General features: G+C 51.3%; 1 protein-coding gene across 3 annotated transcripts; it reads right to left on the bottom strand.

The window, feature by feature from the left end:
• Positions 1-17,165: 17,165 nt before the first annotated feature.
• On the bottom strand, positions 17,166-22,644 carry ADIG (adipogenin). 3 transcript variants are annotated; one of them, XR_006703184.1, is made up of 3 exons: positions 21,792-22,635; positions 18,805-20,647; positions 18,424-18,540 (listed from the first exon to the last, which is right to left on the bottom strand). XR_006703184.1 is itself a non-coding variant. In XM_045444626.1 (2 exons), exons 1-2 carry the CDS (start codon positions 21,916-21,918, stop codon positions 18,422-18,424), a joined length of 246 nt encoding a protein of 81 aa, XP_045300582.1. In that variant the 5' UTR covers positions 21,919-22,644; the 3' UTR covers positions 17,166-18,421. The 3 variants fall into 3 exon arrangements, 1 of the variants encoding a protein (XP_045300582.1); XM_045444626.1 differs by lacking the exon at positions 18,805-20,647 and having other exon boundaries at positions 17,166-18,540; positions 21,792-22,644; XR_006703185.1 differs by lacking the exon at positions 18,424-18,540 and having other exon boundaries at positions 18,867-20,647; positions 21,792-22,644.
• Between the last annotated feature and the right edge of the window lie 772 nt (positions 22,645-23,416).

Here is a 23,416-nt window from a genome sequence, read left to right on the forward strand (position 1 = left end):
GTCGTTGTCAGCATCTCACTGACGTATAGCATGGGCGGAAAAGCACAATTGATTGTCTCTCGTTGTAATTTTGTTTTTAAGGCTTTTCCTGAGCGTTTGCTACACACCCACTAAGCAATAGCTAACCATTTCCGTAAGTTTAGAAGTTAAGAACTTTGGCTCAAGTGTCAGACGGGTCTGATTCTGACTCTTAGATCCGTCATTTTTTTAAAAGTTTTTAATGATTTTTTTTTTTTTTTTTTGAGAGAGACAGAGTGTGAGCGGGGGAGGGGCAGGGAGAGAGGGAGACACAGAATCGGAAGCAGGCTCCAGGCTCCGAGCTGTCGGCACAGAGCCCGACGTGGGGCTCGAACCCATGAACCAGGAGATCGTGACCTGAGCTGAAGTTGGACGCTCAACCGACTGAGCCACCCAGATGCCCCTGGATCTGTCATTTTTAGTGGAGTGACCTTGGGGAGCCTGTGAACCTGGTAAGCCTCAGCTTCCTCATCTTCATATGGAGACCACCTAGTGTGGTTTAAGAGCTACTCCATTCAGTCAGCAGAAGTTTGTTGAGCTCCTGCTATCACTAGTTACTGGAAAGCTGATGTACTTATGCGGCTGGAGCAGGAAGTTCTCAGTAACCGTCAGTTCGATAAATACAAGTTGTCTCTGGGAGCTTCCCACCTGACATTCAGAGAGGACAAGTGACTTACCTGCTGCTGCCCAGCCGATAAGCAGCTTCTAGCTCCTGTCCTGCAGCCAGGGGCCAGAGGCTTGCAAGCCCAGCCTGTGGACAAAACACGCCATCGGGTCAGTGCTCACAGCTGCTCAGAGCTCTCCCGAACGCAAAGCCGCCCCTTCAGGGCGCCTGGGTGGCTCAGCCGGTTGAGCATCCGACTTCAGCTCAGGTCATGATCTCACGGTTCATGAGTTTGAGTCCCATGGCGGGCTCTGTACCGACAGTTCAGAGCCTGGAGCCTGCTTCCGATTCTGTGTCTCCCTCTCTCTCTGCCCCTCCCCGCACATGCTTTATCTCTCTCTTTCAAAAAACATAAACATTAAAGACAAACCCATTTTTGAGTTTATTTTTGTGTATGGTGTAAGAAAGTGGTCTAGTTTCATTCTGTCTACGTGTCTAGTTCTCCCATTTGCCAAAGAGACTGTCTTTTTTCCATTGGATAGTCTTTCCTGCTTGGTCAAAGATTAGTTGGCCATACATTTGTGGGTCCAATTCTGGGCTCTCTGTTCTATTCCATTGGTCTATGTGTCTATTTTTGTGCCAATACCATGCTGTCTTGATGATTACAGCTTTGTAGTAGAGGCTAAAGTCTGGGATTGTGATGCCTCCCATCACGCTTTGGTTTTCTTTTTCAATATTACGTTGACTATTCGGGGTCTTCTGTGGTTCTATACAAATTTTAGGATTGCTTGTTCTAGCTTCGAGAAGAATGCTGGTGCCATTTGGATTGGGATTGCGTTGAATGTGTAGATTGCTTTGGGTAGTATTGACATTTTAACAATATTTATTCTTCCAATCCATGAGCAGGGAATGTTTTTCCATTTCTTTGTGTCTTCTTCAATTTCCTTCATAAGCTTTCTATAGTTCTCAGCATATAGATCTTTCACATTTTTGGTTAGGTTTATTCCTAGATATTTTATGGTTCTTGGTGCAATTGTGAATGGGATCGGTTTCTTCATTTCTCTTTCTGTTGCTTCGTTATTGGTGTCTAAAAATGCAACCGATTTCTGTACGTTGATTTTGTACCCTGAGACTTTGCTAAATCCATGTATCAGTTCTAGCAGACTTTTGGTGGAGACTTCCGGGTTTTCCACTAGAGTATCGTGTTGTCTGTGGAAAGTGAATGTTTGATTTCTTCTTTGCCAATTTTGATGCCTTTTATTTCATTTTGCTGTCTGATTGCTGATGCTAAGACGTCCATCACTAGGTTAAACAACAGTGGAAATCCCACCATTTGCAGCAACGCGGATGGAACTGGAAGGTATCATGCTGAGTGAAACAAGTCAGTCAGGGAAGGACAGACATCCTATGGTTTCACTCATGTGTGGAACTTGAGAAACTTAACAGAAGACCATGGGGGAAGGGAAGGGGAAAAAATAGTTTCAAACAGAGAGGGAGCCAAACCATAAGTGACCTTTAAATACAGAGAACGAACTGAAGGTTGGTGGGGGAATGGGGGAGAGGGGAAAGTGGGTGATGGGCATTGAGGAAGGCACTTGTTGGGATGAGCATTGGGTGTTGTGTGTAAGCGAGGAACCACGAGAATCTACCCCCAAAACTAAGAGCACACTGCATATACTGTATGTTAGCCAATTTGACAATCAATTATATTAAAAAAGTAATAATAAAATTAAAAAAAAACACAAAACAATATAAAACAAACACACAAACAGAAAACAAAGCCTCCCTCTCACACATCAGTTGCTTGTCCCTCCGGGTGACCTGTGGGAGGAGGCAGCGTCCTGGAAGTCCTCAGCTCCAGTCCCTGCCCCCTACTCACTCTCTGTGTGACCGCGGATGGGTCCCTTTCTCTCTCTGGGCCTCAGTTTCCCAAACCGTGCTGTTGCGTCCCAGCTGAGACGGGTCACTTCCCTGAGCCTCGGTTCCCCTGTGGAGTGGAACTAATCAGAGCTGCTGTCACAGTGAGTATCACAAGCCCTGTAAATAAGAAGCCAGGCAGAGTAGCTGGCCTATCGTACGTGCACAGGAGATAGGAACAGTTGCAATAATTATCATTTTTATTTCTAGCATGGCCACTCTCCTCGTTATGAACATCAGAGGCTACAGGAAGTTAAGGAGAAGCTCTGGTCACAAGCACAGGCTGTGTGGCCACAGTGACAAAAGGAAGCCCAACACAGGCCCCGGAGCCACTGGACACGTGTCACGTGCTAACGCGGCAGCTAGGGTCCTCAGCCTGCGCCCTGGACTTTCAGGTCAGATAACTGTGTCCCGGGGGCCGCCCGGTGCATTGCGGGGTGCCAGCAGCCTCCCTGCCCTCCATCCACCAGGTGCCAAAAGCACCCCTCCCGGTTGTGGCCAGGTTGTCTCTCCAGACATTGCCAGATGCCTCCTGGGGGACAAAATTGCCCCCTGTTAAGAACCACCGTTTTACGTGGATTAATTCATGTAATCCCCACAGACGCCTATTATTGGCAGTCTCCCATTTTACAGATGAGAAGACAGAGGCGCACAGAAATTAACTTGTCCAACGTTACCTGGCTAGCAAATGGCAGGCCTGGACTTGAACTCCAAGAACCTGGCTTCATAGGCCATGTTCTCAACCGCCATGCAATACGCCGTTGGTGTACCTTTTTTTTTTTCTTAATTGTGACTTTTCCTTCTCTTTCTTTCTCCCCACTGGCCAGACGCCACATGTGGTTGAGGAGGCAATACCACCAGCCTGGACTCAGCCAGCTCTGCGTCTTACCAGCTGCTCTCTTTTGGAGATTCCTTCTGACTCATAGTTAGCGATGGATAGTGATGTATTATAGCAAGATGGATTGAGATAAACCCCCACGGGGTCCCCAAAGAACAACAGGTGCTCACCGTCAGGGAAATGCCAAACTTCCCTTGGCCAAGTGGAAAACCCAGGGGCCGCTAAGAAGCCGGGGAGAAGACAAAGGAGGGACAGAGGCCACGAGTAGATCCTCAGGCACGGCCATCGCGGGAGGAATGGCTGTATGGCGTGTGATGTGACCCTTGTAGATCCTCTCCGAACATTCAGGGAATCAAACTGATCACCCAATGCTTTAGGAATTGGGTTTAGAGCCAGTTGAAAAAATGCTGATGGGGCGCCTGGGTGGCTCAGTTGGTTAGGCGTCCGACTTTGGCTCAGGTCATGATCTCACGGTTCGTGAGTTCGAGCCCCACACTGGGCTTTGTGCTGACAGCTCAGAGCCCTGCTCTCTTTCTCTCTCTCTCAAAAATAAATATTAAAAAAAAAGAAAAAGTGCCGACATCAGTCTCTAGTTCAGGGTGGAATGAGGACAGACAAATGCTGGATGCTCAAAGGTGCCTGGTCACACCCGGTCATAACCGCTCCTGATTTCAACAAGGGCACAGGCGGAGGTAAAGAAGGGAAAAGCCACAGACATTTGGCATTTCCATGGTTTGATCCCTGGGCTGCCGGAGAAGGATTTTGGTAGGAACTCAGTTATTTTTGGTACTAATGTGCAAAACTAGTGTTGTCCCTATGTCATTTAAGTTCATATTGGACAGATTGAATTATTATTCTCAATTCATTATCCCTCCCTCTACTTGTGGCCCTTGTCCCCACCCCACCCCCAACCCCACCTGTCCATTGACCTGGGCTTTGGGCACATGACGTCCTCTGGCCAATGAAACGTGAGCAGACACGAGACAAGCCAAGGCATGAAATGTGCCCGTGTGGTGGCAATGGCCCTCTTGCACCTCCCATCACCACGGGAGGAGTTGTTCCTGGATGGCTACAGCCCGAGTCCCAGAATGAACACATATGGCACAGACCAGAGCCCGACCAGCAGGAGGGGTATTTTCAGCCAAACCCACAGCTCGAAATGGAGCCACCCAGCAGAGCCTAGGCCAGATCAGTGGCCCCTCAGCCAGCCAGCAGACACACAGCACGAATAACGAGTGTTGCTTTAATGAATGATCACCATTGAATTTGGAACCATTTGTTACACAGCCATAGCTGATAGAGACAGTGTATTATTGAACAACCTAAACAGCCTGGCCAGAGGACTAGTGGGCCCACTCTCTCCCACTTACACGTTTCCAGATGCTAGGTGCATATGCCATGGGCACAGTCCATGTCCCACCCTATCCCTAACCCCCAGGTAAAATGACACATTAGGCTCTGAGTCAAGCGAAGGGGAGGAATCAGGTCTCTGAGAGCAGAGGTTGAAAGGCAATCTTGGGGCATAGCCATGTGCCCATAGGTACATTGGGGAACGTGTAGGTCCATACTTCCCTGGGAACATGTACGTGGCCATGTGCGACAATGTGGGCTTATGAGAGAGAGTCTCTCTTCTGCTGCTTTAGAACTCGCATGGAAGTCTGGATTCCCCATGCCCACACAGGTATCATCATATAACTTAGTAAATGACTACCATGTGGACGGTGCCCCTTTAGACGTAATATCTTTACGCAGTGCACAACCTGAACATCAGTACACAGCAATACTGCTATCTATGAGGCAATCCCTGGGAGGATGGGGTGGGGCAGGGATGGCATATTATAAAAGGCAAATCCTGTGTTTACATTTTTGAGTATCATCTTTATTGACTCCCAAGCTTCCTGTAAGGTGATAACTTTCCCCTTAAGACAAGAGTGGCTCACTCCACCAGTGTACTCATTCTTAGACTGGTCTGGCAGTGTTCACCACACTTCTTCCACTTAATAATTCTGCTATAGCGCCTCTCTGGGCTGCAGAATTTTCAAGCGTGACTATTTTGTATTATAGATAATAAGAATAAAAACATCTTGAAATAAAATCAATATCATTGAGCGTCCTGAATGAGAGCGGAGGCTTGGCTGGGAGACAGAGAAAAGCACATCTGTGGGTGCTCCCATCAGCTGGTCAAGGTGGGCGAGAGCCAGAAAAATAGATGACCTGCTGGAGGTGCTTGGGAGGCTCAGTCAGTTAAGTGTCCGACTTCGGCTCAGGTCATGATCTCACGGTTCGTGGGTTCGAGCCCCGTGTCGGGCTCTGTGCTGACAACTCAGAGCCTGGAGCCTGCTTCTGATTCTGTGTCTCCCTCTCTCTGCCCATCCCCCACTCACGCTTTGTCTCTCTCTCTCAAAAATAAACATTAAAAAATGTTTTTAAATAAATAAATAAATCCTGTAGTTACGGGGGTGCCTGGGTGACTCAGTTGGTTAAGGGTTCAATTCTTGGTTTCAGCTCAGGTCATGATCTCACAGTTTGTGAGTTCAAGCCCTGCGTTGGGCTGCACGCTGATGGCACAGAGCCTGCTTGGGATTCTCTCTCCCTCTCTGTGCCCCTCCCCTGCTCACTCTCTCAAAAATAAATAAAACTTAGGGGCGCCTGGGTGGCGCAGTCGGTTAAGCGTCCGACTTCAGCCAGGTCACGATCTCGCGGTCCGTGAGTTCGAGCCCTGCGTCCGGCTCTGGGCTGATGGCTCAGAGCCTGGAGCCTGTTTCCCATTCTGTGTCTCCCTCTCTCTCTGCCCCTCCCCCGTTCATGCTCTGTCTCTCTCTGTCCCAAAAATAAATAAACGTTGAAAAAAATAAAATAAAATAAATAAAACTTAAAAAAAATATTTTAAAACCTCAAGCTACAATCTCTCTCAAAAATGAACAGAAGATGATAACCCGGAGGCCCCCACCTTAAGTGCCAGCACCTGGAAGAAGCTGGTGGTGGCTGTCCCTTCAAGATCATCCCTGCCGAGCTTGCCAGAAAGGTTCTGAAAGCTTCCCCCCACCCCCCTGCTTTGAGGCTTGCCTGGATCCTTCCTTTAAGCAAAGGCATGGACACTAGCTTGTCCCTGCCTGAGCCACTTAATCAGATGATTTTATATGCTGGACAAGATACATATTGTGTCAGTCACGTGTGCCTACTGAGCACTTGAAATGTCCGTGTGACCACAGAACTGATTTTTTTTTTTTCAACGTTTATTTATTTTTGGGACAGAGAGAGACAGAGCATGAACGGGGGAGGGGCAGAAGGAAAGGGAGACACAGAATCGGAAACAGGCTCCAGGCTCTGAGCCATCAGCCCAGAGCCTGACGCGGGGCTCGAACTCACGGACCGCGAGATCGTGACCTGGCCGAAGTCGGACGCTCAACCGACTGCGCCACCCAGGCGCCCCTGATTTTTTAATTGTATTTGATTTTAACCAACTTAAATTTAAAACTGGTTGTTTGATTCAGTGACCAGAAAACTTGGATGTGTGAATCGCTTTGCCAGTTCTCAGCCCTTGCCCAAGAACTCCTGAATTCGATGCCCTGAGGTGGGCACAGCCATCTGCGTTTTAATCCCGAGGGTGAGTCTGAGGGGGGAGGCAGGGATGAAGCCCCGGGGGGTAGAGGCAGGTGATTCCTGTCTGGAGAAGCAGCAGGGAGGCTTGGCTGTGGGATGCAGAATTCCGCCCTCCCCACAAAAAAGGCACCCAGGTCCTGATCCCTGAAATCGGTGAATATGTTCTGATCCATGGTAAGGCGGGGATTAAGATTGCTGATGGAATTTAGGCGGCTCTCAGCCCGCCTTGAGATGGGGAGACTATCTCGGATTATCTGGGCGGGCCCCGCATGATCACAAGGGTCCTTAAACGGGGAAGAGGGAGCCAGAAGAGCGAAAACCAGACACGTGGGAGCTTGACGACTGGAGGGCCACTGCACGCACTTTGGAGGCGAAAGGGGGCGGTGAGCTGAGGAAGGCAGGGCGGCCTCTAGAAGTCGGAAAGTGGGCTCTCTCCCAGAGCCTCTAGAAAGGACCGTAGACTTGTCAATACATGATTTTAGCCCAGGGTGACCCACTTTGGACCTCTGAGCTCCAGAACTCTAAGATAATAAATCTGTATTGCTTAAGTCACTTAATTTGTGACCGTTTGCTACAGCGGCACTAGGAGACATTCAGCACAGTGGCTTAGGGCCCAGGCCCTGGAGTCAGACCGTCTGGGCCTGGGTCTGTCCTCTTGATGTGTGACCGTGGGAAAATACCTTAGTCTCCCAGCTCCCCCTGCAAAATGGGGGTGATGATGCTGATAATAATATGCACAGGGTCCTGAGGAGGGAGTCAAGCAATGCATACAAATTGGCCCATAGTAAGTGCTCTGACAAACGTGGAAAACTGTGGTTCAACACAGCGCACACAGCAGCTAAGATGGAGCAAAAAACCCGGAGGGACAGAAGAGTAACCAGGGTGTGATGGGGCTGAGGAGAGGAAGCTTCCCGGAGGAGGCAGTGTTGGGACTCAGTGTTAAAATTTGTTTTTGACGTTTATTTATTATTGAGAGACAGAGCGTGAGCGTGGGAGGGACAGAAAGAGAGGAGGAGACACAGAATCGCAAGCAGGCTCCAGACTCCGAGCTGTCAGCACAGAGCCCGACGCGGGGCTCGAACTCACGAACCGTGAGATCATGACCCGAGCTGAAGTCGGACGCTTAACCGACTGAGCCACATGGGCGTCCCGGGACTCAGTTTTAAAGGGTCAGTAAACATTAGTGAAGGAGTGAGATATGCAGAGCTCACAGGAAGGGGAGCAAGTTATTATTCTGTGCCAAGTACAAAGGAGCTTTCCCTGGTGGATGGGAGCCTACATTAGGGTCTGATGAGAACGCAGTTGGGAAGATATCAAAGGTGGTAGGGAACATCTCCCCAAGCAAAATAAAATCCAGAAGCTGTGAACCAGAAACACCTGCGGTTTCATTACATCAACCTTCAAAATTCCTGTATAACAAAGACACTATAAACAAAGTGAGTGGCCACCTGACAGGATGTTTGCAACAAATGATCAAGTGTTCCTCTCCAGCCTATATAAAGAGTTCCTAGAAATCAATAAGGGAAAAAAGACCTCCAAAAAAACATCTGTTAGAAAAGTACACAGCAGAGAGGAATTAACACTCTCTGAAGAGAAGACGTAAATGCTCCATGTGAAAAAGATGTGATGAGGGTAACACAAATAAAAACAATGCAATATTTCCACCCCCGGGCCTGGGAAACGCCAAAAAGTTCGCAAACACCCAGGGCCGGCGAGTGCCAAGAAAGAGACACCTTCACGTTCTAGGAGCCTCTGCTGGCCGACCTGGGTGGGGCTGGCAATGCGTGATGGGAGGGCTTGTGCGGAATCCCGAAGCTGTGTGTGAGGGGCCCAAACCCAACCCCTCGGGGTGAGGACAGCCTTCTCCTTTCGCCCCACTGTGAGGCGAGAGAGGAAATATGGAGCCCGTCAGCAGCGACCTGCGCTTTGCTGGTTTGTAAGTGAGTCAGCCCAGGTGAGCCCTGGAGAGAATCTGCCTGCCAGCACTTGTGCTCTAAGGTGGTTAAGAAGCACCAGGGCTGCGGCCTGGTCCCTGGATGGCCGCACCGGGTGGCCCCGGTGACGCGTCTGTGTGCAACAGCAGCTATGAGAAAGGCACCTGTTGCAGAGAAAGGAACAGGTTCAGGAGGGTGAGCTCAGTGGAGGACCGACGACTCACATGCAGATCTTTCTACCCCCTCCAAGGAGTCAGTGATTTATCAGCCTGCACTGATTTATCCCATGACTACAAACCCGTGCTATTTGGGGACCACTCATGATCTGGCACATACCATGGGCTCCCCACGTCCCTGCTCTGTGCTACACCCTTCACGTGCGTCCGTCTCATTGCACCCTCTTAGCAGGGAAGGCAGCAACTGCTGTGGCATCCATCTTACAGAGAAGGAAGCCGGGGCCCAGAGAGGTTAAGTAACCTCCCTGGAGCCCCACAGCTGGTAAGTGGGAAAGCTGGGCTTTGCGAGTCAGGCCGACCTTCTAGCACGGATGCATTGAAACTGGGTGTGGGTGATCCTTTGGTGCGTGGGTTCACACACAGGGGCGCGCACCTGGGGGTTCAAGGAAACACGGTATCTGGAGAGATAGGTGACGTTAACCCACGGCAGAGACCTCAGAGCTACCCGTGAGCGTGAGTTTTTCGGCAGACTTTGTAAAAATGACTTCTTCCGCAAGTTACCTGCGTGCAGCTGGGCACGTCGCTGAACGCACTGTGTTAACAGGACCTGATGCACTAGACTCAAAATGGTCTTCCTGCCTCCGTGATCTGTCGGACACTCAGCCTGTGAAAAGGTGCTCAACTGCACTAATAACATAAGAAAGGTGAGTTAAAACAAGATACAAGTAGCATAGACCAAAAAGCAAAACTGTCCGGTCAAGACTGTCCATATAAAAAAAACCATCGCTTAAGGTCCCAAATAAATGCAGGGGTCCCTAATACTCTCTATATTCAGAGGAAGGGAAAATGGCACCGATGGGCAGGGTGGGGTCGTCACTCACATCCCTTAGAATATAGAAGTCAGTGACCCCTGCAGGGGGCGGGCAGCAGGAGTCTGGGGCGGTGTGTGTCCCACAAGGGTCTGGGTTTGGAGTCCACCGACCGAGGTTTGAAATACACCCCCCACCACTTGGCATCTGGGCCATTTACTTAATCTCTCCGAGTTTCTATTTCCTCATTTGTAGGAGAGGAGGAGAATTCTTCTCTCACGGGGCTGTTGTGAGGACTGACAGAGAGGGCCTACGACATAGCAGGTCCTCGCCTCATTCTTCTTACCCCTCGGACCTGGCCCTGAGACACCAGGGGCCCAAACCTCCCTGCTCCCCTCCCATGACGCCTGCACCTTCAGCCCAGCTCTGCATAGCGCCCCAGCTGCCTGGCAGTGCAGGCCCACGGGATCCGGGGACATGGTGAGGCCGGGGGTACCGGGCCCTGGCATTGGCAGGTGCCCTCACGGCTCCCAGTTCGACGGCTGGCGGCCGCAGCCGCTGTGACAGTGGCTGTTACCAATGCAACCCAGAGGACGGCTGCAGGGCTCTGTGACACAGCCAGTTCCCAGACACCTCCAAATGTCCAACCTCCTCTCCCGGGGCGGGGCTGGCTCAGCTGGGGCCACCCACAGGCAGACACACACACACACACACACACACACACACACACACACACACGACCCATCCAATTTTAAGTTAAACTGAATTAATAAAGTACCTGGCTAACGTGGCTAGAAAAAAGCTATCATGACTCAGGGATCTTCACCCGGGCCTGGCCACTCCCTCTGTGCCTGCTCTAAATCTTGATTTCCTCCTCTGTGAAATGGGGGTGGTAACATTTGCCAGGAAGTAGGGAAGTAGGCAAGCGGGGATTGTGCCAAGGGTGTGTAAAGGGCAGGGCCTGGGAGGGAGACGAGGCTAAGGGAGCAGGAAAGGAGAGTGGCAGAAAGTGGGGGTCCAGAAGGGCTGCTCTGGGAACTGACATCTTGCCCGGGGTGTGAAGGAGCGAGAGCTCGGCACATGCAAAGGCATGGAAGCGGGGCACTTAGGGACAAGGGAGGGATATTCCTGCCAGTTTCCCTGGCTTGTGTCCCCGTATCTGTTATGGACCAGGAGGGCCTCCTCTTGCTCTCTGGCTGGGACAGAATGCTATGGTCTTTCCCCAGGTTGCTCTGCACTCCTGTGCTTCCCTCCTCAAAGTCTCTGAGTGTCAATGACCCTCCCAGGGGGCATGGTTGCCTTTATGCTGTGAAAAGTGGCCCCAAGGAACAACTCAAGGATGGTGCCCAAGTCCACAGGTCACCATAGCCTGCTCTGGCCTGAGGGAAGAAAGAAATGGAGCCCAATAACTGGAAATAATAATCTAGGGAAGCCATAGTGCCCAGAACTATATATGGCCTTTGCATCAAAAGATGGGAAGTGTCCCACAGGACAAAGGGCCCTGGGGACCCTCAAGTCTCAGATGGCTGTCACTGGATCTCACACAGAGACTAGGACTGTGTAGATGACCCATGGTCCATTTTTCCCAACGTCCTCTTGGGGAGGAGACTCTGGAGCCATGTCACCAGAAGGCCAAGTATTTTGGGGGTGTCATTGGTGCAGAGGCTCTTTTTCCCAATATGAAAGTGAAGTAGCAGTGAAAGTGGATGAAAAAGTATTTTGGGAGCCTTGGGAGCTTTGTGTGTAAAACATAGTAGGTGTTTAATAAGTGTTGGATGGGTGGATGGAAGGATGGATGGATTGATAGATGGATGATGGATGGATGCCAGATGGATGGATGGCTGGATGGACGGAAGGATGGATGGCTGGATGGATGGAAGGATAGATGATGGACAGATGATGGATGGATGGAAGGATAGATGATGGATGGATGATGGATGGATGAATGGATGGGTGGATGGAAGGATGGATGGATGGATAGATGGATGGATGGATGGAAGGATAGATGATGGATGGACGGAAGGATGGATGGATGGCTGGATGGATGGAAGGATGGATGGATGGATGGATGGAAGGATAGATGATGGATGGACGGAAGGATGGATGGATGGAAGGATGGATGGATGGAAGGATAGATGATGGATGGATGATGGATGAATGGATGGATGGATGGAAGGATAGATGATGGATGGACGGAAGGATGGATGGATGGATGGATGGAAGGATAGATGATGGACAGATCATGGATGGATGGAAGGATAGATGATGGGCGGATGATGGATGGATGGATGGATGGAAGGATAGATGATGGACAGATCATGGATGGATGGATGGATGGATGGATGGAAGGATAGATGATGGACGGATGGTGGATGGATGGATGGATGGATGGAAGGATAGATGATGGACGGATGGTGGATGGATGGATGGAAGGAAGGATAGATGATGGATGGATGGATGGATGGATGGAAGGATAGATGATGAATGGATAGCTGTGTATATGAATGTGTGAGAGCATGAATAAACCAGTGAGCCATTAGGTGAATGGGTGGAAAACCAAATGAGTGAAGGAATAAATAAATGTTTGGATGAGTAAACAAGTTAGTATCTAAGTAAATGAACTTCTGGTTCAGAAGTTTAGAACAGAAAACCTAATTTGCTATCACTTTGCTTAGGTGTAGGGAACCCCTGGAAAGATTGCAAGAGGAAGAGAGAGTATCCTGAATCTTGAGTAAACTGCACTTTCAAGTTTCTTAAAGGAAGTATCACCCCTCAGCTTCCCGGGGAGCCGCGTGTACTCAGAATAGGGTGAAGTGTGTCTACACTCCGGGCAACGTCTTCAGCCCCAGTTGGGCCTGGTCCCAGCCCTGGAGTACTGGGCAGGCATGTTAGGCCACAGTGGAATGACTCAGATCCTGGCACCTGCCAGCACCTCCCCAGGGGAGCCTGTGATCCAGCCCACACACTCACTATTATTGAGAGGCGTTCCATGCCCCTCAGATCCAGGAAGTTTCCCAGGGTTGTGTGCTCTGTGCTCAGAATTCCCTCCCTGCTTTTCTCCCTGCTCTGAGCTCTGAGCATCTCCTGCTCCCCTCCACACAGGCGTCCTACCCAGCATGACAGGTGGAGCCACACAGGCCTGGGGTTGATCCTCAGCTCTGCCACTTGGGCTGTTTGACTTCAGACAAGTGCCTTAACTTCTCTGAGTCACAGCTTTCTCATCATTTATTATTTTTTTTTACATTTATTTTTTGAGACAGAGAGAGACAGAGCATGAATGGGGGAGAGTCAGAGAGAGGGAGACACAGAATCTGAAACAGGCTCCAGGCTCCAAGCTGTCAGCACAGAGCCCGATACGGGGCTCGAACTCACAGACCACGAGATCATGACCTGAGCCGAAGTCGGACGCTTAACCGACGGAGCCACCCAGGCGCCCCGCTTCCTCATCATTTAGATGAGAAGTCTTGCCTGTCTCAAGGGGTCGTTGTGAAGATTCAGTGGGACCATACATGTCAAGGACCCAAAATGTACCTGGCACACGATGTACACCAAGCACCTTATTTCCAGGTCCTCAGCTTTTTTCTTTCGGCAGCAATTTCAGGAGTGTTTACCAAGTGCCAGCCGGGCATCGTGCCCAGAGCTTCACACGCGTGACCAGATTCAATTCTCACAGTAGAGGGTGTTAGGGATTGTGGTGTCCCGTTAAACATATGCATGGAAGTCCTAACCCCCAGGATCTCAGAATATGACCTTTTTTGGACATAGGGTCTCGACGGAGGTAATCAAGTTAAAAAAACGCAGTCGTTAGGGTGAGCCCTCACCAGTGAACGGGTGTCCTTATAAAAAGGGGAACTTTGGGGCGCCTGGGTGGCACAGTCGGTTAAGCGTCCGACTTCAGCCAGGTCACGATCTCGCGGTCCGTGAGTTCGAGCCCCGTGTCGGGCTCTGGGCTGATGGCTCAGAGCCTGGAGCCCGTTTCCGATTCTGTGTCTCCCTCTCTCTCTGCCCCTCCCCCGTTCATGCTCTGTCTCTCTCTGTCCCAAAAATAAATAAACGTTGAAAAAAAAATTTAAAAAAAAAAGGGGGGGGGAACTTTGGACACAGAGACAGACACACGCAGAGGGAAGGGGATGTGAAGACACACAGGGAGAAAGGCCATGTGAACAGAGAGGCAGAGACGGGAGTAAGGCGGCCACAGGCCAGGGTACATCTGGAGCTGCCAGGAGCTGGAAGAGGCAGGAAAAAGATTCTTCCCGAAGGCTCAGAGGGAGCATGCCCCGCCAGCACCTTCGGGACTCCTTGCCTCCAGACTGTGAAACAACAAATGTCTGTCGTTCTCAGCCACCCAGGTTGTGATACTCTGCGGTGGCAGGCCACAGGCAACTACGACAGAGAGGACTGGCCTCGGAGACGGACGAGGGAAGGACACGCACTCAGGGTTCCAGAGCTTCTGCTTAGAGGTGGGCATCTCTCGGGGAGCCTATTATTAGAGGATCACGGGGTATGTTTACCACAGACACACACACACACACACACACACACACACACACACACACATAATCTGCCTTATAGAACAAAATACTAAAAAGGGGGCCTCACTCCGTACCCTCAGAGGCCCGGGGTCTCAGCCTCCCACCCAGAGCAGGGAAGGTATCTTCCCACAGCCCCCCACCAGCTACCACGATCTCTGCTTAGCTGCCAGGGGCCCCAAGGAACTGTCTCCCCCGCCTTCTGCTCCAGATGCTCCCAAGACCGTGACCAGATGTCCTCCCTGCTGTGCTGGGCAGCTGCTCACTGTCCCTCAAGGGCTGCGCTGCCTCCAGGAGGATCCTCTGGTTCCTCCGGAGTGGCCGGGGGCAGGACAGTGGGGCTCGTGGCTTGCCTGGTTCCTCTGTCAGCACAGAGGCTGAACCCCGGCTCCCCCGGCAGCGCTGGGAGCAGAGGCGACGAAGCAGTTCACGGGACCCCACGGAGCAGCAGCTGGGGAAAATGCCGGACAGAGCCTGAGAGAAGCTTCAGCCACAGGGGACGTTACCAAAAGTGTTTATTCAAAGTCAGGGAAGCTCCCAGGAAAACATGGGTTGCCAGAATCTCCTCGGCTAGAACAGAGCACGAGTGGAGGAAGAGCTATGTGGGTGGGGGTGGGGGGCGTTATGGGGCTGGGGGAGAATATATAAAAGAGAGAGAGAGAGAGAGAGTGTGTGTGTGTGTGTGTGTGTGTGTGTGTGTGGCCCTACATGGACAGTAGGGCTAAGGCCTGGGGGAAACAGGCACTTTAATGCACACCCTCGGTGCTACCATATGGTGGGTCCAGTCAGTAAAACCTGCAAAATGTGATCGATCTTAAATTCAGTAATCTCCCCTCCTGGAATTTATCCTCTAGATAGAAGCACACTTGCATATGGAGACAAGAGTTCAAGAGTATTTACTGAAGCCTTGTTGCTAAGAACAGAAACCTTGTCCCGCAAATTCGGTGGGGCTCAGCTCTCCAAGGGCAGTTCTCTACACCACATAAGGAACTCAGACTTTAGCCCTAGGGCAATAGGGAGCCATAGAGGGCTTTAAGCAGGGGGAAGGGCTTGCTGCAATTTGTGCTTTGGATGGATCCTTCTGACAGAGCAGAAAAAGCAGAACTGGTGAGACCATCTAGACGAGATAATAATTCAGGCTCCATTGTCTCTCGTCTGGGTAGTTCAAGAGCCTTGTGGTGACTGGTGGGATGTGTGGGGGCAGGGGAGGGGACACCTGGAGGGCCTGTCCCCTTCTCCCACCAACTCTGCTGCCCCTGGGCAGCCAGTGAGGGTTTGAAGTCAGGGGATTTCTTCGAACCACAGAACACCGAGCCCCGCAGACCCCAAAGCCACTCTTGCCTCATTTTCCCCATCTGTGAAATAGGGATAACCAAACACCCAACCTCATAGAATTGTTGTGAGGGTTAAAAACTCTGTTATAAATACACAGAAAAGCACCTGGTACACAGTGAGTGCTTGTTAAAATGTGAGCTATTTTTTTTATCATAATCAGGCATATGGTAAATACTCTGTAGATATTCATAAAACGAATTATTTGTTATTAAAATCAACCTAAAGGCGAATCAAGGAGTGAGTTTGAAATTAGAGAAAGGAAGGTGAAAGCAAGATTCCCCCAGTCCCTTGACCGGATGGGAGAGAGTCAGGGAGTCCCGAAGCAGATCAAGGACAGTTTAAGTCAGTGCCAGGGGTTAGGCCCAGGCCCCACGGCTTGTTAAGTGAATGGATTTGGCCAGGCCCAGCAGATTTGTCAGGGGGTCTCCTGAGCACAGGAACCTTCCTTGTTTCTTTAACACGGACCTACACCTTCTGGCCCGGCCCTGTCCTAGGACTTCCTCTAAATTCAGTTGGCCAACTTCTCCCCTTGTGCCTGCTTATACCACCTTCACGGACTCGGGCTCCTCCCCGGGGATCCTGGGAGGTTGTCTGTAGTGGGCGAAGAGCAGGGTCCTTTGGAGGCGTTTGTGTGTCCACTGATGGAGGAGATGAGTCGGGGATCCCAGGGAAGCACCTCCCTTGGCAGTCTTCTTCCCTCCCCGGTGGGTCTCTCCCATCCACCTTGGCCACTGCCACCGCCCTGCCGACTCCAGGAAAACCAGGCTGGAGAAACATGGAAGGTTGGCTCTAGGGATGACAATGGAACGAAAGAGTGAGAGAGAACAACAGATACTCAACGGGGTGGGCTCTATATAAATGGATTCTCGGGGCGCCTGGGTGGCGCAGTTGGTTAAGCGTCCGACTTCAGCCAGGTCACGATCTCGCGGTCCGTGAGTTCGAGCCCCGCGTCGGGCTCTGGGCTGATGGCTCAGAGCCTGGAGTCTGTTTCCGATTCTGTGTCTCTCTCTCTCTCTGCCCTTCCCCCGTTCATGCTCTGTCTCTCTCTGTCCCAAAAATAAATAAAAACGTTGAGAAAAAAAAAAATTTAAATGGATTCTTGAGCAGAGTCCAAAAAAAAAAAAAAAAAATCTCCTTTTCTTACCCCACTAATTATACACAAACAGGTCAGGCTACATTATTTGTGGGCCCACTAAAAAATGAATCTGTGGGGACCCTCATTCAAAAATTAAGAATTTTAAGACAAGTAACAGCAGAACATTAAACCAAGCATGAGGCTCTTCTGAACATGGGACTTCATGGGACTACACGGGTTACCACCCGTGAAGCTGGCCCTGAACACAAAACTCGAGTGCATGCACGTGTGTGTGTGTGTGTGTGTGTGTGTGTGTGTGTGTTTCCAGGGAAAGCACGCTCAACTGTCAAGGTCATGACCCACAAAATCTAAGAATCGGTGTAACCGAGGTTAAGCGAGGGTTGCTGCTTCTCACCCCACCTCCGTTCTCTACTCAGACAGCCAGGGGCTCCACATTGTGACCTACGTTGTGGATTAGTGACAGGTTGCATCAGCTGACTTGGGAATAGGGTAGGCCACGTGACTGTGGGAACAGAGAGAAGTGGATGTGTGAGAGACAGAGTCTAGGACTTACTGATGGACTGGATATGGGCTGAAAAGAAAAGAAGGTGTAAAAGCTGGCCCCTGCATTTACGGCTCAAGGAATGAGACCAATCCACGGAGGCGCTGGCTGTTCATGGAGATGGAGAGGAGCTGGAAGAGCGGGTGCTGTGTTTTGCTTTGTTGGGTAGCCAAGGGAATCAAGACTCCCATTCTAGCCAGGAAAATGTGTCAAGCAGCTAATAGAGCTGAGAAGGAAGGTGAGAGCGTCGGCGTCGTTGGCACAGGGATGGCACTGAACTCCACTGGAATGGATGAGACCTTTCCGGGCTTCCAGGTGCCAGAGCCCTGGTACTTCAGGCGAATCGCTCAACTCCACTGCCGATTAGGGTCATTTGCAAAATGGAGGCAAGAATAATATCCTCCTCATAGGATTTCATTAATGAGCTCGTGAAAGGGAAATGCTTAGCAAAGGCCCTGGTAGCTATGAAGGCATCCGCTGAGTATCAGCCATCATCATCATCACTGTCGTGTCATTCCTTCTACAAGTATCTAGTGATCCCCCATTGTGTGTCAGGCGTGGCCGGGAGTGCTCTGGATTTGGATGCATCAATTATTGAGCAGGTCAGAAGGTGATAAGTGCTATCACAGAAGACAATCTAGAGTGGAGTAAGGGGGACATTTGAGCTCAACCTCAGAGATGAGGGAGTGCACCAAGTGGATATGGGGGAAAAGAGTTCCAGGCAGAGGGAATAGCCACTGCAAAGACCCTAAGGAGGGTGGTGGGGGGTGAGGTCACAGAGGTAAAGGGTAGGGGATCTTTGTAAAGGAACTCTTCATGGCAGAAGAGGCTGGTCCTCCAACATGGCAAAAACAGGTCTCCAAGAGAATGACGCAGAGGGTTCCCCAACATGGAGGAGAAAATCAGCTCTCCAGTGTGGTGGAGGGAACAGACCTCCAACACAGCAGCTGCCCTAGGCTTTGGGAAGGACCTGAGGCTCCCCCTACCTGCCCCCAGAAAGGTCTCACCTGGCTGAAAAGGCTCACCAGCAGGGCTCTTCCTCCTCTTGGCTATACAGTGTCCCCTCCCAGCAAAACTGGGCTGGGCCTTTGCTCCAGGGCTCCCACTCAAAGCATAAATCTGAGTTGTCTTCCTCTGAATCTGTGGAGGTACAAGACAAGGCCTCTTGGGTGGTTACATCCTATCTCCTACCCCTAACCCAAAAGGAGCCCCCTGCCAGGCCTGGGCATCCCCAAGACCAAGGGGCCAAGGCAGAATCATGACATATGGGACAGCCCAGAGATCTCAGGAAGACTTCAGGACCTTGTAGGTGACCAGGGACCAAAAAAGTTGTCTATGACTCAGAAGGTGGCTAGATCTACCTAATAAATAGGGAAGGGCCCTAGAGGCAAGCAAATGACCTACCTGTATTGGGTGTGGTCCAAGAACGGCACTGAGGAGACACAAATCCAACAATGACCCATCCATCCATTTGTCCACCAGTCCATTTATTAACAAATATCTGAGTGTATACATGCAATGATTTCCACTGCAGCACTGTTTTGTGGTGAAGCATGCACAAGCAATAAAACACCCTGGAAACTGTGTGTGTGTCCATCATGAGAGATCTGGTTGACTGAAGTGTAGCACATTGCACCACATAAAGAGCTGGCCCATCTATCCAACAGCAAGTCAGAAGCTGTTAAAACAATTGCATGAAATCTGTAGCTTTCGACTTGCAGGAGGTCTATGATACATTACAAGCAAGTTTCAGAGAAATGTATATAGGAGGATCTCCTCCCTTTTTCTGAAAACCAAGCTAACAATCCTGCCCCCTCTCCAATTTTTTGGAAAACCTACGTGTGTTATTAAATAGGAGCATGAGCTTGTGAACACGGCTTGTCTCGAGAAGGTGAGGTCGAGGAGAAAGGAGAGGAGATGGGGGAGGTTCTTTCTCTTCCTGTACTTGTAAGATGTTTCGCTGGTTGCAGAAAAGTAAAGGAGGCTGAAGAGAGCCCTCCGCAGTTTCAGCAGGTGCACTTGTTTGAGGTCAGGGAATTCAAAGGTAGCTTTGGATTTAACACCTCGCTCCGAGGACCACCACGAGGGTGGGCAGGACCCTCAAAAGGCGCATTTCGGCCTTAAATCCATCTCTTTGGAGGTTTCTCTTCTTCCTTCTGCAAAGTCCTTTCCAATCACAAAGGAAACGTCCTCAGCAGAGCACCTTCCGCTTGAAGGGCACCATGTGGCTTCATCCTCTCTCTTAATGTCATGGTCCAGGATTAGTGTGGTCCCCACTGGCCAGCTTCTGCAGGGCTCAGCCACCCACAACCTTTTCTCGCCTCAACGGCCATCTTGCCAGGCGGTTCCCTTCTCCTCCCCTTGCTCCCCAGTCTACTTGAGAAGGCACGTCCTCACGGGCCACGTGGCACTCCCTGCTCAAACCGTCTGCCTTCTGGGCCCTGGCACTGCCCTGCTGAGCCAGGCCGGATGGGGGTGGGAAGGAGGAATCAGAGCCAGTCCTGTCTGCTTTTCACACCGGATTCCAGGCCAAACGAGTTCCAATAACAAGATCCACAGCAGAATAGAAGAGCACAGGCCAGGGTGTCCTGAGAACAGGTCCCTCAATTCTTGGCAGGCCCAGACCCTGGCACAAGGACAGGACCGATGCAGTAACTCTAAGAGTTCCAAGAAGACTGGGACCCTGAGGGAAGACTGCTCGCCCCACATTCTGGTCATTGCAAATGACCAAAGGCCTTATTGCAAGGGGCCGTGTGAGATGTCGGAGAAAGTCTGAGGACAGGGAAGGCTGTGGATGGTTTTAGAGCAGGGCCTTCAAGGAGAATGGAGTGCTGGAGATTAGTACCCTAGACCTTAGGTAAGGTGTCTCCTCGGAGAAGCCATCCAAAGCCATGCCTATATGTCCTCCTACCATGATGAAAAGTAAACACTGACTGGATAATTTCTCAGCCTATAAGCACCTACTATGTGCCACGTGTGTACATGCACTGGATGCCCTACCCGCGACATGCTCTCTCCACAGCCCCAAATGGAAGGGGCCCTTATTATCTCCATTCTGTCGATGAGGAACCCAAGGCTGAGAGGACTTGCCCCAAGTCACAGAGCTGGTAGGCAGCAGAGGCAGGAGGTGACGCCAGATAACCGGCACTCGTAAGTACTTCACAGGTGTGTGACCTGGGCACGTTGCTTCTCTCCCCAAGCCTCAGTTTCCTCAATTGTACGATAAGGATTACTTCGCAGGGTTATTCTGAGGATTAAATGAAATTATGCACATCAGTGTTTACCACAAGCCTTTGCACAGGGTGGAGAAAACGTTAGCAATTATGATGAACTATTCAGGGGCAAGGCTAAAATCTGAGCCCACGTTTCCTCGACTCCAGAGAGACGGCATTTCTAGCCACACAGACAAGTGCTCTGACTCCCACCAGCCACCAGCCCGCTGCCTGACGTTTCGTCCCTCAGGGAGGGCTGCGGTCCGTCCTGGGAATATGAGAATGTAAATAGACATTTTCTGGAAGCTCTTGCCAGGAACTCCCAATAATTACACCATTACCAGCACCCCACATCTGAGCTCCTGGGGAGGGTTTGGGGGTGAACTGCTTCCCCTGTCTCAATGCCGTCTGACCAGGGCTGGCAGCCTATCAGTACCCTCCCTCCTCAGCGGGCCAAAGGTCATGGAACTCTGGAGGAGGTGGGAGGGCAAGAGTTCCCTAGGAAGAGGCCCCCTGGAGAAGGGAGTGTCCAGGGAGCCAGGACACCTGAGGAGCAGAGGGTGACCCCTGCCACTGGCCCCCAACTTCCCTCATGGCCAGCTTCACCCCGCCTTCTGTTCCTCTCGGTGACATACTGAGCTCAGGGCAAAGTGTCAGCCTCCGTGATCTGGCGTCCCAGAGAATCCAGATCCTCCCTGAGGTACAGTCCGGGCAGAAAGCAGTGTGAGTGGTCCCTGGGCACCTAATAAAGGCTTAGGGCTGCCATGTCCCATCGTCTAAGTTGTTTACTGCACAAAAGCACCCAGCTGAGGGAGCAGCAGGGGCTGAAATCTTCCCCCAGCCTTGTGCCCTGGCTATACCCGCAGGAGAGGGCCCCTTTCCCTACTTCATCTGCCCATAGGGGCCACCTATTTCTGATTTGTACCAAAGACCTTCTGTGCTAGCAGTGGCCCTGAGGGGACACAGGTGTGCACACACACATACTGCTTCTGAACTAGGGGACTCACTCTTGGCCTCTAGGTCGAGAAACTAAACTACTCGATTAATCCTTTTCCCCTACAGGCGACTGCTCGTCTCAGCCATCCCAGCAGTTAAAGCACAAGAAGGAAACTGGTCTGTGCGGTTGCTTTGGGACCCCCTACTAGGCTCCAGGATCAGGGCCCCTGCAGAGCAGCTCACCTTGGCTAAGTAAGAAGCGTAGCCAGACGATCAGCAAGACCAACAGCAAGCCCACGGGCAGGCAGAGCCAGAACACCAGGAAAGAAAACGTGAGGTCGTCCACCAGTGGCACCAGCGGGTACTTCATGGTGTGTGTGTGACTAAGCCGGGCCTGCCTGTGCCGGGCTGGCAGGGCTGCCCTGGGGACCTGGGGGGCCGGGCCACACTCTGCTCTCAGCCCAACTGTGACTGAGTGGGTGACGTAACAAGGAAGTCACAACGTCCTTCAGACACAAGGAGAGCTTGGCAGTCAGTGGCAGTGGAGACAGTCTGGCTAAGAACAAAAGCCCAGGCTTCCAGGCAGGTCGACTTGGGTTTGAATTCCTGCTGAGATCCTAGGGGTTCATGGGACACCTCCTTGCATCCTCTTAGAAGATGGAAACAATTCTCATCTCACCAGGTTGCTAAAAATCGGAGTAAACGATGGGATGAGCATCGCCCTCGGGTGGGTGTTCATGTATTTTGAGGTCACAGGTTCCTTCAGGAGCCAGTCAGATCCCAGGCCCTGTCATCCGGGCTACAGGTGCCCACATCTGCACCTGCTGGCAGTGCGGGGGTGGGGGGGTGGCAGACTGGGTGGAACGTGGTGCATCTAAAGCAGGCAGCTGTCACAGCTTCAGGCAGTGAAGTGCTGTGTGGGAAAGGCAGGTCCAGTATTGCCACATCTATTCCAAGAGAGCCCCCCAAATCTGCATTTTTATGTGAACTCTCCCAACTTAAAAATGTTGCATCAAGCATTTAAAACACGGTTGGCTAAACCAAACAAGTCTGCTGAGCCAGCCTGGGTCACTGGGCTGCCATTTAAAAACATTCTAACACACAATAGGTCCTCAATAAATGACTAATCTAGAAGCTTCTGCACCTCTCATTAGAGTTTTCAGTGAGGGGCTTCTAAGGTGTCGGCCTTGCTCCTTTGTGTCCCAGGTGCACAGATGACTCTCAAAAGTCATTCTTCTCTCTTCCCACCTCTTCTGTCATTCATTCATTCAGGAAGTAGTTCGTACACCTCCCTGTGCAAAGCCCTGTGGCAGGAAGGAGGCTCTGGACCTCCGGGGCCCCAAATCCCGGCACTGGAGCGAGACTGGCCAGACGGGGTGCCTGACGTGTATGGGAAGTTCACAGGCAGAATGGCTGCTGCCTGTGGAGGGGAGGGAGGCACAAGCATTGCCCTGTCCAAGAGGGTCCTGGGCCAGCTGCCCCAGTTACTACAGGCAAGTGCCTGTGAAACACACCAATTCCTACGCTCCCCTTGCTCTGAGTCAGAAACTCCAGGTGAGGCCCAGGACGCAACATGTTCAGGAGCAACCAGTCTGATGCGGCCCGGATTTTGGCATCACAGCAACTCACGGAGCACGGGTTGGAAGGTCAGGCAGACCCAGTTCCAGGCTGGGAGAGCAGATGCGAGAACTGGGTGGTAGACCTGGGGGAGATACGGGGCGGAAGGATGCCCCTAAGAGGAAGGAAGACACCAGCTCAGGGAGAAAGGCAAGCGGAGCCAGCCACAGAAAAACAGGGAACGGGTGGCAAGGCAGGGCAGGGGACGGGAGAGCTGGAGCTCGGAAGCCAGTGGTTGAGAGACCGTTTTA

The sequence above is a fragment of the Leopardus geoffroyi genome, chromosome A3 (genome assembly GCF_018350155.1).
Source record: "Leopardus geoffroyi isolate Oge1 chromosome A3, O.geoffroyi_Oge1_pat1.0, whole genome shotgun sequence".
Taxonomy (NCBI): Eukaryota; Metazoa; Chordata; class Mammalia; order Carnivora; family Felidae; genus Leopardus; species Leopardus geoffroyi.